The sequence below is a fragment of the Palaemon carinicauda genome, chromosome 18, assembly GCF_036898095.1.
Source record: "Palaemon carinicauda isolate YSFRI2023 chromosome 18, ASM3689809v2, whole genome shotgun sequence".
Taxonomy (NCBI): Eukaryota; Metazoa; Arthropoda; class Malacostraca; order Decapoda; family Palaemonidae; genus Palaemon; species Palaemon carinicauda.
Window position 1 is genome coordinate 16077164 of NC_090742.1, and position 15907 is coordinate 16093070.

The 15907-nt window shown below is 32.8% G+C and overlaps 1 protein-coding gene across 6 annotated transcripts in view; it reads right to left on the minus strand.

Annotated features, from left to right (window-relative positions):
* The window catches only part of LOC137657633 (band 7 protein AGAP004871-like), a 980999-nt gene that overhangs the window by 69290 nt on the left and 895802 nt on the right, over nt 1-15907 (minus strand). For all 6 annotated transcript variants that reach the window (XM_068392022.1, XM_068392020.1, XM_068392021.1 and 3 more), the window contains one exon: nt 494-566. In XM_068392022.1, coding sequence (XP_068248123.1) covers nt 494-566 — 73 coding nt within the window. The remainder of the gene's footprint in view (nt 1-493; nt 567-15907) is intronic.

Here is a 15907-nt window from a genome sequence, read left to right on the forward strand (position 1 = left end):
TAGGTAAGAAAAGAAGGTGATGAAAATATGAAAAAAAAAAATGACAATCAAATCTTATCTACAAAGACAATTGAACCTGACGTCTCTCCTCTGCTTCGCTTCAGGGACTCTCTGGAAGAAGAATGGCTCGTTAAACGGAGGTACTTCTCATTGGACCACATTCAAAAGCCCAGGTAAGAGAAATAAGGAAATGAATAGTTCAGATTTGAATAAACAGAAACGAAACTTGGAAAAATAAACCTCCTCGATCTGAATAAATATTAGTGATTCAAAATGAAAACAAAATATGTAGAACTGTTAATATATATTCTTAAGTGCTGGCAATTTTGACTATAGAGAAAAAAAAATACAGAAAAAAATTGAATAGACTGGAAACCTTAAATGCTTCACACTAGAATCGTCTATTGCCAAAAAAAAAAATAAATGAATAAATAAAAGAATAATAATATATTAAAAATGGTATTAGGAATATGATGTTTATTTAGGAGCTCACCTGGTCCTTTAGATCCTCCCTGTAAGAGTCTACCAAGCCTGAAGATAACGGCTCTCTCGTATTCCTGTACCACCTGCAAAGATCAGCAAAGTTAGCATAAATTAGCGACATGTTCTTGGAACATTCGGATAATTGCTTCCCCGCATCAATAATTCAACTCAAGATAGGATGCTCTTAACTGCACTTGCTTTTATATCCTACTTTTACTCTGTTTTCACTTTGTTTTTTTTTTCCTTTTTCCTACTTTTACTCTGTTTTCACTTTGCTTTTTTCCTTTTTACCTTTCAATCTCATTGCAGTGTGTTCCCTCAGATGCACATATGCGCTGAATGGCCTCACGAACCGCAGCGCCGGGCTATATAGCCCAAATTCATAAATCTAATTCACTCTAATTGGTAGAATTCTTAAAGTTCAAAATTGCAACAAATGTTTTTATGTTGAAAAGGCCAACATAAGTCTCTTTTTATAGTTTATATAAAAGATATTTCATTTTAAAATTGTTCCTTACTTTTCATATAGTTTATTTATTTCCCTATTTCCTTTCCTCACTGGGCTATTTTTCCCTGTTGGAGAACCATGGGCTTATAACATCCTGCTTTTCCAATAACATCCTGCTTTTCCAACGAGGGTTGTAGCTTAGTTAATAATAAAAACAATAATAATAATAATGACAACAAAAACAACAATAATAATAATAATAATAATAATAATAATAATCCGTAATTAATATTGAGTTATATTTTTGTCTCTTTTTGGCTCCCCACTAAACATGAGCTCAGAGAGAGTGTTCGAGGGTAAGCACAAACCTACGGAATGCTTTTTCTGTAGCCTCTGAGGAAAAGCTTAATCCACTGACGTCCGAGTCTGTTATTACGAATTTAATTACACCTTGGTCAAAGAAAATCGATTGTGTGTAACTTATGAAAAATCCTAAATTCATATTTCATAAGCATCAGCAGGTTATTCAACTGTAGATTCTACAAGATTAACGATCAGTTCTATAAATAATTCTTTGTATAAAATAACGATCAGTACTATAAATAATTCTTTGTATAAAATAAATAAATATAAATTAAATTTTTACCACAAATTCTAGATATGTTTTGCTTTGTTTTGCAATATACATTTATTTTTTGTTTTGTTTTGTTTTGTAATATACATTTAAAGTTATTTGTATGTACAAGATTAACGATCAATAATACTATAAATAATTTTTTGTGCAAAGTAAAATAAATATCAATTAGATTTTACCATAAATTCTATAATTATTCTTTTATATATATCTTTGAATTCGGTTTATAGAGCCCTACACCAAATCGCGGAAAAAAAATAGTCCCATATCAACTATATTGAATTTGATTAATAGAAGGCCACATGGCCCTCCGCAGGAATGAAAATAGGAGAAAACATTGCAGTCAAATTATGAAATAAGTGCGTCAAGAGGCTGGTCAACGAGTCGGGAGAAAGGTATGGGAACAGGGGTTAAGTAGAAGGCTAAAAAGTGGCTGCAGCAAAGGTCATAGGAGTGTCTGCAAATACCCTTCGCTTAAAGTCTACAGTGCACTGATATAACTAATACGCATAAACAATCTTAATCAGTGTTAGAAACTATGACACTGACAAAGCTCTTGGCTGATTGAAATGAAATATCTCTTAAGAGTTTGTTTGATGCACAAAGAAACCTTTACCTAAACAAAAACAAAACCCTATAGCACTGAACAACAGTAAAAAATTAAAGTACACACATGATATATACACTATAACAACATACGCACACAATATATATATATATATATATATATATATATATATATATATATATATATATATATATATATATATACATATATATATATATATACATACAGAGAGAGAGAGAGAGAGAGAGAGAGAGAGAGAGAGAGAGAGAGAGAGAGAGAGAGAGAGAGAGAGAGGGGGGGGGAGGCAGACCATATAATGAGAATGACAAACTATAGATAGATATTAAGAATAACAGGATGGGGCCTTAGAGATTGCAAAAGAAGCGGGGTAAGGAAGAGAAGACGATGGACTGACGAACTAAGGAAGTTTGCGGGTGTGGACTGGCATTGAAAGACCATAAAGAAACGCATGTGGAAGGACATGTCAGAAGCCTTTGTTCTGCAGTGGACATGTCTGGGGTTTGGCCAGTTTCCATTCCCACGCTGTCCACTGTGGATTGGTGATGGTCGGAGACTTCAGTCTGATCGCTCAAAGCAAACCAACCTAGTATGTGGTGGCCCTAATTAGAACAGCTTTGTTGATCATGGCGATACACAAACCCTGTCACAATTTTTTGAAGTCAAAGTTTCGTTTTATTTTTATATAATTATTTCAGGCTTCAGCCATAACTTTTTGGCTATTTCCATTTGAAATGACTATTACTCTTGTCAATCATGGTACAATACATCTGTCTTACAGCAAACTCAAAGGAAGTAAGTAAAGAGAGAAGAGACTCCTTAGCCATGGTAAGCAACTCTGGAGAGGATTTTTTATATCAAAATTTTTTTCTCTAGTCTTGGATACTACCATATCTCCACCCTGGCATCACACGGTCTTGGGTAAAGATCTCTCGATTGAAGTTTCCATCGTCTTGGGTAAAATTCTCTTGCTTGAAATTACACTCAAGCACACTTTTCAAGTTTTACTTTCTTGGTGAAGCAGGCTTATTAATTAGAAAGAACAACTACTGGTATTTATTCAGTGGTTGCCTTTCCAAATCCTTTTCTGTCTCCATGTTTGATATTTACTACTCTCAATATGATGACGACTGTTCTTCACTGTGTAATTATGTTCATATCACACCAATATAATTTCATGTTTTTAGTTTATACTTTACATCTCTTTGTTTTTCCGTACTGAAGTGCTTCCCGTATTTGCCTCATAGGACTTGAAGCATTCTGAATTTTCAACCAGGGTTGCAGCTTCACTTGGATTGCTCTGGCTTTACGGATTTGGGTTGCATAACCGGCACTGGGGCCTTTGAGGCCATTCTGCGTCCAACAGCTTCAGTAGTAGTAGTAGTAGTAGTAGTAGTAGTAGTAGTAGTAGTAGTAGTAGTAGTAGTAGTAGTAGTAGTAGTAGTAGTAGTAGTAGTAGAAGCAGGTAGTGATAACAACAAAGTTTAATTTGATAGAACCAATGCATCATAGACGCCGAATCTGTAGAAAACTTTGTTTTTATAATGATTTTGTTTCACTACTTCATTCTCGCAGTAGTGACAAAATTCATACTTCAGTGAGATACAGATGAGCGTCAAAAACTCTTTTCTTCATTATACAAAGGTAAATAAAATTTCTGTACATTTACATCGTACACGTGTAGCCCTAAATCAATTCTATTGGTAGTAATAACGCTGCCATTTTTTTTTTTTAATAGTGGTAATCGTAAATGCTTGTCATTAATGGAATTTGAATTCATCTTCCTTCTATGGGAAAAATTACAAGATTTAATTCAATGCTTTGAGCCATTGAACACTTACAAATCCACCGAGTAAAGCACCTAATTTCTGCATTAGGTAGATACACCACAGAATGAGTCCTAAAGAAGTATTTTGTTTTTTTTACGAAAACAAGAAACAAAAGAAGTGCTCACTGGCACAGAAAAAAACTGATGTTTTATTCTCTTCATTGATATGCAGACTCGGAGGGGGGAGGGGGGAATTTGACCGTCACCTCAACTACTTTACTTGTCTCTAGACTGGCTATTTCACTAATAGATACAAGACCTTATAGGGGACCTTTACAGTTTTTGAACTTCGGGTTCAGTAATCGTTTGTTTCGTCCGAATACTCCCAAGGACATTTGAAATATACAAAAGGTCAAGTTAATTTCGGTCAATCATACTTCATTCAACAGTTTCTTTTATTGTTTGCGGAGAAATATCACCTACTAAACATTTCTACTTCTCCAAGAAGGTATTGATTATAGGTTGAATTACGTGGTCGAAGTTCAGCCCAATGACTACCTTTAATTTTTCTTGTTTTTCTCTGGCGGGGGAGAATCAGGCTACTCTTTCCACTTTAAAAGAAGAAAATATTCATAATAAAAACGATAAAAAATTACATTTAGTATTTAGTAAAACATTTAATTAATCCATATTTCATGGAGCAATAAGTTATCGTCTCCAAAATAACAATAATAATGATTACAAAATTCTATGTCCGTGCATTAGTATCAAGTCGATTTTTAAGTTTCCTGCTTTTACCTGCTCTATCCATTTCCCTCATTCCACTAGTCTCCTTTTATGCTATAAATAAATACGTGTGGAATATTCATTCACAACAGCAGTGACTCACGGGGCGACTGAATTTAGGTTATTTTTGGTTTCCAAGGGGAGCTTCAGAAGCGAGGTTCTTAGCCATACGAAAATCTACTTTACTTGATATAATTTTACACTAAGAAACACGGTCGTATATATAATAAACAAGTAGGAAAACGCGATAGCGATAGGTTATTAAAAAATGCCTGGCATTTGCTAGTTTGAATTTTAAAAAATACGAAAAAGTTTATATATACAGTATATATATATATACATATATATATATATATATATATATATATATATATATATATATATATATGATATATATACACATATACATATCCAATAATATATATATATATATATATATATACACATATATATACTTGTATACATAAATATTATATACATATATATAATAAATATATATAAATTATATATATATATATATATATATATATATATATATATATACGGTCACACTCAGCTCTCCCCATCCTTCGGGTAGGGGAAGAGAAAGTAGTCATACACTAGTGAGATGGGGTGTATGTGCGTGCACATATAAATATTTAGCTATCATTTTTGACGAGTCGCGTACATTAGTGTAATATATATATATATATATATATATATATATATATATATATATATATATATACACATGTATATATATATACACATGTATATATATATATATATATATGTATATATATGTATATATATACATGTATATATATATATATATATATATATATATATATATATATATATACATGTATATATATATATATATACATGTATATATATATATATATATATATATATATATATATATATATATATATATCTATATAATCTTATTTTCAAGGTCTTTGTAAGAAATACCTCAAAAGCATCCTTTGATGTATCCAGCCAATGAATCCTCTTGAGACGTAGAAGAATATTATGGTGATATACATATATATATATATATATATATATATATATATATATATATATATATATATACAGTATATATATATATATATATATACAGTATATATATATATATATATATATATATATATATATATATATATATATATATATATATATATATATATATGTTTGTGTGTGCGTGCGTTAGTTACTAATCAATCACATAACTCATCAGATTTTTCCTGTAACATCCAGAACAGGACCTAAAACTCATTCGAAATCCAAATTTCTTTGACAATAAAAAGAAAAAAAAAGTTGCAAAAATAAAAATAAAAAATACTAAAACTTTTTATTCGCTCGCTATCCTAAAACAACAACAAGAAACAAAAAAGCAAAAACAAAAGAATGCCAACAGACACGTTAATGAAAATTTAAGTGTCACTTCGCGAACGCAGAGGAAGACGAATGTTGGTCGAGCAATTACCTAAACCTGTCGGCGCATACAAATGCCTACCGTGAGTGCCTCGTCTCATCTGGGGTCAAATGCAAAGTCGAGTTTCAATTTTGCATTTCCTCCTGTTCTCTGTTGTACCGTGTAAGGTTTACACGGAAGATTTAGGTTTACACTTTGCATTTTTTTACAATATACTGTATGTATATATATATATATATATATATATATATATATATATATATATACTGTATTATATATATATACATATATGTATATATATATTTATATATATTATATAAACATACACATATATAGATACATACATATGTATATATAAACATATTCAAACAGAAATACGTATATATATATATATATATATATATATATATATATATATATATATATATATATATATATATATATATACATATATATATATATATATAAGCGCGTGTGTTTACTTGTATATGTGTATAATTCTATCTATCTATCTATATATATATATATATATATATATATATATATATATATATGTAAGCGCAAGTGTTTACTTGTATATATGTGTATAATTTTATCTATCTATCTATCTATCTATCTATCTATATATATATATATATATATATATATATATAAGCTCGTGTGTTTACTTGTATATATGTGTACAATTTTATCTATCTATCTATCTATCTATCTATCTATATATATATATATATATATATATATATATATATATATATATATATATATATATATATATATATACATACATATATATATATATATATATATATATATATATATATATATATATATATATATATATATAAAATATCAAAGTGGCTACATTTTAGAAAGAGAAAATCTCTATCTTTTTTGGTTTATTTCTTTTATCTTCCAAATTAACGTGATCAGCCAAGGGGTCCCGATCTTCTAATCAGTTCTAATAAATATGTGGGTCTTAGTTTTGCTTTAGCCAATTCCTATTTTTAGCACTAGCGATGAAATACTACGTCTTCAGTTTTGATGCATCTGTTCCCAGTGGAAAAGGGTGTCTACTTTAACTTTCGTGTATTTCATATTTTACCATATTTCTCTCCTGAACTTAATTTGCTCTTGGGTTAGAGTTCTCTTGCTTGTGGGTACACTCGGGCACACTATTCTACCTTAATTTTTTTTTTTTGAAGTTTTTATAGTTTATATATGATCGATTTAATATAATGTTACCGTTTTTAAAACAATTTATTTTGACTGTTTAATGCTTTTCTTTTAGTTTATTCATTTCCTTGAGTACCTTTCCTCACTAGGCTATTATGCGAAATTTAGCAAGAAGAGGAGCTTTTAGCACATGTTGGAGAATTGATAATGTTACTCCACTATGTAAATGTGTTTCTGGTAGCTCAAGTCCAACTGATTACAGCTCAATTTCCATAACTCCCATATTATCTAAAGGTTTTGAACGTCTTCTGGCAAAATGTCTTAATAGGTTTGCTGGAGGTAATCCCTAGTTTGCAATTTGGTTTTCGTAAAGGCCTTGGAGCATGTGATGCCCTTCTTACAATCTCCAATGTTGTACAGAAATCCCTTGATTGTGGTCGGGAAGTTCGTATGATTGGCCTTGATTTTAGTGTTGCCTTTGACCGTTTTTATCACGAGGCCCTTGTTTTCAAACTCAAACAGTTGGGAGTGGGTGGTTCGTTTCTTAGCATTATTATTGAATTTTCTTAGAAATAGATTTCAAAGAGTTGTTGATGGGCACTATAGTGAGTATAGGATTGTGATACCTGGTGTTCCACAGGGTAGTGTTCTTGGCCCGTTACTTTTCATACTATATATGTAATGATTAGAATAGTTAATATTACATGTTTAAAACAAATGACGTAATATGTCATGTTGGTTGGAAGAGCTAACCGTGAGATTTGCTGTAGTCATTCAAATTATAAGCAGGATGTATAATGCTAACCTCGCAGATTGACATTCTTTCTTAACGTCAACACATTGTCTCCTCGTGTGAAAGTTTGTGACGTCACCGGATGCAGGTGTCTTCCGATTCCGTCACTTGGCTAAATTAAAGCAAGCATACGATATTTGTGATATCGGTAATTTATTCAGTTCATATCTAAACTTCACCAGAATTGGTCATGTGGACCAACACAGCTTCCTCCAGTGATGGAGATGTTTAACTCTGTTGTTTGTTCAAAATAAAACTTAAAAACCATTAAGATGTATTCAGTAAACCATTTAATTACATCTGAAAACAACTCATACTCAAATGTGTGCTTAAGACAGTAGCACACCAATAAATGGTGGCAGCGGTTAAACTCTAAGACAGCGATTAAACTCTAAGAATTAGAGAAATATCTTCAAGACTTCAAAATAAATAGCTGTAAAACCAAAGAATGATCTTCAAGACTTCAAAATAAAAGCTGTAATACTTGATAAAGATCTTCAAGAACTCAAAACTATCTACAAGAATCTACAATTTTGACTAAGTCCAACGGATTGTCTGTCACACAAGCTATTTATACAGTAGGCTCACATCAGCAATGTAATATCGAAGTCTGTAATCATTTAAATAACACTTTAGTAATTCACAAAAATCAACATATCTTGGATGTAGAAGTTTATAAACATCGTATTCTTACCGTTGCTGAAATCAATCACTCTCAATCAGTTGCGGATGAATCCCTTTTACGATCTATTAAAAATAAAATCAGTAAGGACATTCAAGACGAAGAAATTCAGCAGAAAATTTTTGAACTTTTAACTAAATATACAGATGTCTTTTCCACTACGGATGGATCCTTAGGAAAAACAGATGTGATCGAGCATCAAATAAGGTTAAAAGACAAACAGAAAATTATATATGTACCCTCGTACAGACTCCCTATGAAATTCCAGAATGAAATAAATGATGAAGTAGGTAAAATGTTAGAGGAAGGAGTCATTAGAAAATCAAATAGCCCTTATAATTTTCCTTTAATAGTTGTACCGAAAAAAGATCGAACATGGCGTATCTGCGTCGACTTTCGTCGTCTAAACGAGGAAACGATCCCTGATCGATTCCCAGTGCCATGTACTGACGATATTTTGTCTTTGTTAGGTCAGAATAAATATTTTACCAGTTTGGACTTACTTAAAGGCTTTCACCAGATATCATTAGAAGAAGATAGTATCCCATACACAGCCTTCAGCACAGCCAGGGGACATTATGAATTTTTACGGATGCCTTTTGGTTTACGTTGTGCTCCTATAACATTTACAAGAATGATTAACATAGTGTTTGGAGACTTGTTAGGGGATATATTGCATGCCTATATGGATGATCTTGTAATCTTTTCCAACACCTTAGAAGAACATCTACGTAAGTTAGAACTAGTACTACAGAGATTAAGACAACATAACTTAAGGGTAAAGATTAGTAAGTGTGAATTTTTCAAAACAGAATTAATATATTTGGGTTTCATGGTGTCAAGCCAAGGTCTTAAAGTAGTCCATGATAAGGTGTCGGCTATACGTAATTTTCCCATACCTACTAATGTCAAGGGAATACAGCAATTTCTGGGTTGTAGTGGATATTACAGGCGTTTTATACGCAACTATTCAATAATAGCCGCTCCTTTAACTGATCTTACGAAGAAGGGCGTAGATTTCATATGGTCTGAGCAACATCAACAGGCGTTTAATACTTTGAAAGATGAACTGTGTAGTTCTCCTATCTTAAAATTTCCTGACTTCGGTAAGGAATTCTTCATTGCAACAGACGCCTCAGACTTAGGAGTAGGAGGGGTATTGCTTCAGCAATATGATAAACAGTTTTTCCCGATAGCTTTCTATTCTCGAAAATTGAGAACTTCCGAAAGTAAGTATGCAGTAATAGACAAGGAAGGACTAGCTATTGTTAATTCGCTAGTGCATTTTAAGTTCATAATTTACGGTTATCCCGTTAAGGTTCTTACTGACCATAAACCACTAACAGAGTTCTTTAAAGGCTTCAATCACAGCCCTAAACGAACTCGGTGGCATTTAATCATTCAAGATTTTGGCGCAAGAATCGGGTATTTACCTGGGAAAGCAAATATCATTGCGGATGCATTATCACGCAACCCCGTGTCATCTTGTACGGAGTCTTTAGCTGAATTAATAGATATATCAACATCCATGCCTATTGTAAAAACAATATCTGAACAAGAAGATTTAGGCTGGAGTGCTGAATTGTTACAGACTGAGCAAAGAAAAGATCAGAAAATAGAAACAATTATAAATGCTTTGAAAGGCAATCATAAAGAAAAGGAATATATAAAGTATAAGCAGCAGAATTATGTAATCAAAGATAATATTCTGTGTAGGACTGTGACAAGGAAAACCCGCAATACACCACATGTAACTAACGACCAGGTAGTAGTACCAATCTCACTTATTTCCACTGTCCTGAATTGGTTGCATTCAAATCCATTACATGGACACCCTGGGTTCTCATTAATGTCGGAGAAAGCCAAATCATTGTTTTATTGGCATACAATGCTTACAGATATAAAAAGACACATAGCTAATTGTCGCACATGTCAGGAAAACAAAGGGCATACGAAAACACCTGTCAGCCTAGGAGCTTATCCTGTTCCCAATCAACCCTTTGAAAGAATACATTTAGATTTGTTAACAGGATTTTACGAGTCAGACAGAGGAAATAAGCACCTCTTAGTAATTATAGATGCTTTAACTCGATATACAGAACTAATAGCGCTTAAAACTAAAACTGCGATTGAATGCGCTAGGAAGTTTTACGAGTGTTACATTTGTAAACATGGAATTCCACACATGATAATCTCAGACTCGGGTGGTGAATTTAATAATCACTTTCTTACCTCATTGTGTGAATTCCTCAACATAAAGAAGATTAATACCATGATATATCACCCAGAGTCGAATGGGCTAGTGGAAAGAGCAAATAGGAAGATATTAAATATATTGAGGGTAACACTAGGGGGATCAGACCCCAACTGGGATATTGCAATACCGGCGGCACTGAGTACTCTGAATCATTCATATCATATATCAATTAAAATGTCACCGCATGAAGCATTGTATGGTACCCCAGTTAGAACACCTTTCCATGTATTAACGCCTACAACTAATCTATCAAATCCTTTAAAAGAATGTATAAATTCAAGTATAAGTCGATATGATATCCTTCGAAAGAATTTAGAAGAATCACAAATCATAATGAAAAGGAATCATGATAAAATAGCGAAACCAACTAAAACATATACCGTGGGTGATAACATCTATATTCAAATCAATGTCAGAAAAGGGCTCAACTATAAACTAACACCTAAGTTTGAAGGCCCATTTAACATTTTGGAAACACTAACGGCCAATAGGTTTAGAATTCAAAACGTAGCCCAACCCACGGATGAGAGAATAGTACCATTGTCTCACATAAGAAATTAAAAAGAAAAGAGAGGAAAAGAAGTGAGGAAAAATTTTATTTTGTGTGACTAAAAGTTTTCTTTTTAATACAGGAGTAATTACATATATTTTTTCTCGTTACAGGTTTCCAAGATGAATTTTTTGTTGTTGGGAGTGATATTGTTCGCTCAGACATTTTTCTCGTATGGGATGAGTTCTAAGACTAAGAATATATATTTTAAATATGGCAATATAGTTGAAAGACAAGAAGACATTTTTATTACATCAACCAACGTAATTGTCGAAGTGCATATGCAAGCAATTTTTCTTCAAGAGAATGATGTCACTAGCTTAAGAACCGCCATTTCAAGGTTTTCTGCATCATTGGATGAGTTGCATAGGAGACATTTTCATTTGACTACTAAGAGTTTACTTGGATCAACATTAAAAGTTGCAGAGATGCTATCTGATGACTTGAAAAATAAGACTGGCGAGACAGGATCTTTGGCTTATGACCTTTTGATGTGGACTGTAGGACACGAACATAAAGAAAGACGGAATCCGTTCATTTATGCTGCATTAAGCATCTTTGGGTCTGTTGCAAGTTTAGGTTTAGGACTTTCCAATCGTCTTAAAATTAGTAATCAAAATAAGAAAATTGAGTTCTTGACTCATAAAGATGAATTGATTATGTCAGAACTAAGGGATCAGTTAGCTTCAATCAATAAAATTATGGATTTGTTAAATGAACATTCAGATAATATCGTTCAAATTATGGAAGTACAGGATTTGTTGGCAACATTAACGTATTATGATTCAAAGATAGATCACATACATAACAGAATTGCACATTTCATTGAGAAATCCAAGGATTATGTAGAAGCTATCACGTTAGCAACTAAAGGTGTATTGTCGCCCCATTTGTTGCCTATACGTTACTTAAAATTAGTTCTGGAGAACGGAAGGGATAAACTAGGCTATGTTCCTTTGTTAGACGAACATAGGTTAGAATTTTATTACAGCCTAATTACAGTAAACGTAGATAATAACAAGATTAGGATTACAATTCCCTTTGATTCTTCTGATGCCTGGCAATCTTACAGAATATCACCATTTCCGACTTTCATGACGAATCACTCAAATCCAGTAATATCCAGTTTGACAGGACACGTATTGATTTCCCCAGACAAGGAAACATATACGGTCATTAAAGACTTAAATCAATTAACTCACTGTTCAGACGCAATGGATAGAAAAATATGTACAGCTGACTCATTTGAATTCCGTAAAAACTTAATGGATTCATGCGAGTTAGGTATAGTGCTAGACGGTGCTCTCTCCCATACAAGTGAAAATTGTCTGGATAAGCTTTATCCCTTTGACAATAAAGAATTCAATTGCAGACTAAATAATGGCTCGTGGATACGATACGACAAGGACGGCTTCAATGTATCATGCCCTGACGGATCCACATCCTTCAACCACATCTTCGTCGCAGCAGATGGCTGTATCGGGACTTCCCCGAATTCCATGGTGACTGGCCTACGGACAATCATCAGAGAACGAGCTTACTTCGCGAACTTCACGTGGACCTCTACAATGCCCACTTCCTCTCCCCTACAACGGAAGTGTGGCAAAGCGGTTGATGAAACTTACCGAAAAGGACCACCTGTCACCGACTTATAAAGAGATTCTTCACCCCATAATACTGGCTAGTTTGTGTGTAACGGTGATAATTTTTATCGCCGTGAACATCCTTGTTTGGCGTAGGTTACGGCACAGCAAGCAGCTACAAAGGAACGAGTTGTATAGCCCTGACAATACCCCCTACCTGATCCAGTTCAAAGCTGTATGAGTGGCCACCTCATTCGCTAAGGGAGTAATTTGTCAGGAAGATGTTTGTATGAAAAGCTGATTAGTACGCTAGTAATATGTAATTAAAGAAATTCTCTACATTTGCATTGTTAAAAATACATTTAAAATAACATTTAAAAAATAAATAAAATAAAAAAGGATATAAATCATTTTTTTTTCTCTCGGCATCTAATAAAAATATATAAGCCGGAATGTTAAAAAAGAAAAGAGAAAAAAAAAAAAAAATATAATAAGATATATAACAGAATCTATGGGCATCTAATAAAATGTATCAGCCCTATATATAAATATATATATATATGTACGAAACCGTGGTACGTGTACGTACCAGGAATTCGTGTTTGTGCACTAAAAATTGAGTATCTTGTTTCTGACAAAGGTAACAATTATTCTTTTATCAAGTTACCGAATCATTTGTAAGTCAGAATTTATTTTGTTTTTTGGTACCATGTAATCATTTGCTAGCAATGTACCATATATATGATCTTGGTTTTATCATGCATTTTTCTTTTTGCTTTGGTAATATCTTTTTTGTATGCATTATTGTTATTGTTTTTTGATGTGCCTATTTGGACATTCGTCCTCAGTTGGTTATAGCTAATGTTAAACAAAGAATGATACGTATGTCCAGTCACACCTAATAACCATGTTTCGGCTTGTTGTTAAATTTTTGTAAAAAAAAATTGAGATAGCTGGCCGAGCTAATGTAATGATTAGAATAGTTAATATTACATGTTTAAAACAAATGACGTAATATGTCATGTTGGTTGGAAGAGCTAACCGTGAGATTTGCTGTAGTCATTCAAATTATAAGCAGGATGTATAATGCTAACCTCGCAGATTGACATTCTTTCTTAACGTCAACACATTGTCTCCTCGTGTGAAAGTTTGTGACGTCACCGGATGCAGGTGTCTTCCGATTCCGTCACTTGGCTAAATTAAAGCAAGCATACGATATTTGTGATATCGGTAATTTATTCAGTTCATATCTAAACTTCACCAGAATTGGTCATGTGGACCAACACAGCTTCCTCCAGTGATGGAGATGTTTAACTCTGTTGTTTGTTCAAAATAAAACTTAAAAACCATTAAGATGTATTCAGTAAACCATTTAATTACATCTGAAAACAACTCATACTCAAATGTGTGCTTAAGACAGTAGCACACCAATATATACACATGACATGTGGTTTGGCCTAGAAAACAAGCTTGTTGCATATGCAGATGATGCTACTCTCTTTGCATCAATTCCATCCCCTGAATATAGATATGGGGTTGCTGAATCCCTTAATAGAGATCTTGCTAAAATTAGTGCATGGTGCAAATTATGGGGTATGAAGTTGAATCCTAACAGAACTCGACGTATGATTGTAAGTAGGTCAGGGATAGTGGCTCCTCAACATCCGGATCTCAGCACTGATAATGTTTCTTTAACTTTGTATGACTCTTAAAATTTTAGGTGTGATTCTTGACAGAAAAGTCACTTCTGAGAAACACATTACGTCTTTGTCTTCTTCAATTGCACAAAAAATTGGCTTATTGAGAAAGTCTAAGATTTTCGGTGATCAATCTATTCTGAAGAAGTGTTTTAATTCATCCATTTTACTTTGTTTCGAGTATTGTTCTCCTGTCTGGTCTTCAGCCACTGATTCTCATCTTAATTTGTTGGACAGGAACTTACGGTCTTTTAAATTTTTTTATTCCTGATCTAGATATTAATCTTTGGCAAAGTCGTTCAATTAGTTCATTAAGTATGTTGCATAAGACTTTTCATAACTCTGACCATCCTTTACATTCAGATCTTCCTGGAAAGTTCCATCCTATGTGTAATACTAGGGATGCAGATAATTCTGATAGTCAGGCCTTCTGCATCATGAGGCTCAATACTGCACAGTATTCTAGAAGTTTTATTTCAGCTGTGACCAAGTTGTGGAATGATCTTCCAAATCGGGTAGTTGAATCAGTAGAACTTCAAAAGTTCAAACTTGCAGCAAATGTTTTTATGTTGAACAGGCTGACATTCTTTTTATAATTTATATATGACATATCTGTTTTGATGTTATTGTTTTTAAAATATTTTATTGTTAATTTTTTTCGTTTATTTATTTCCTTATTTCCTTTCCTCACTGGGCTTCTTTTTCCCTGTTGGCGCCCTTGGGCTTAAAGCATCTTGCTTTTCCAACTAGGATTGTAGCTTGGCTAACAACAACAACAACAACAACAACAACAACAACAATAATAATAATAATAATAATAACTTCTTTCCTGTTGGAGCCCTTGGGCTTATCTCATCTTGCTTTTCCAACAAGGGTTGTAACGTAGCTTGTAATAATAATAATAATAATAATAATAATAATAATAATAATAATAATTGATTATCATCTTAATTTCAAAATCGTAGCACTTTCATAAACCTTCTCACACAAACAAAGGACCACTAACGCAGTCCTCTATCTCATTCTTATACAATACCTTATACA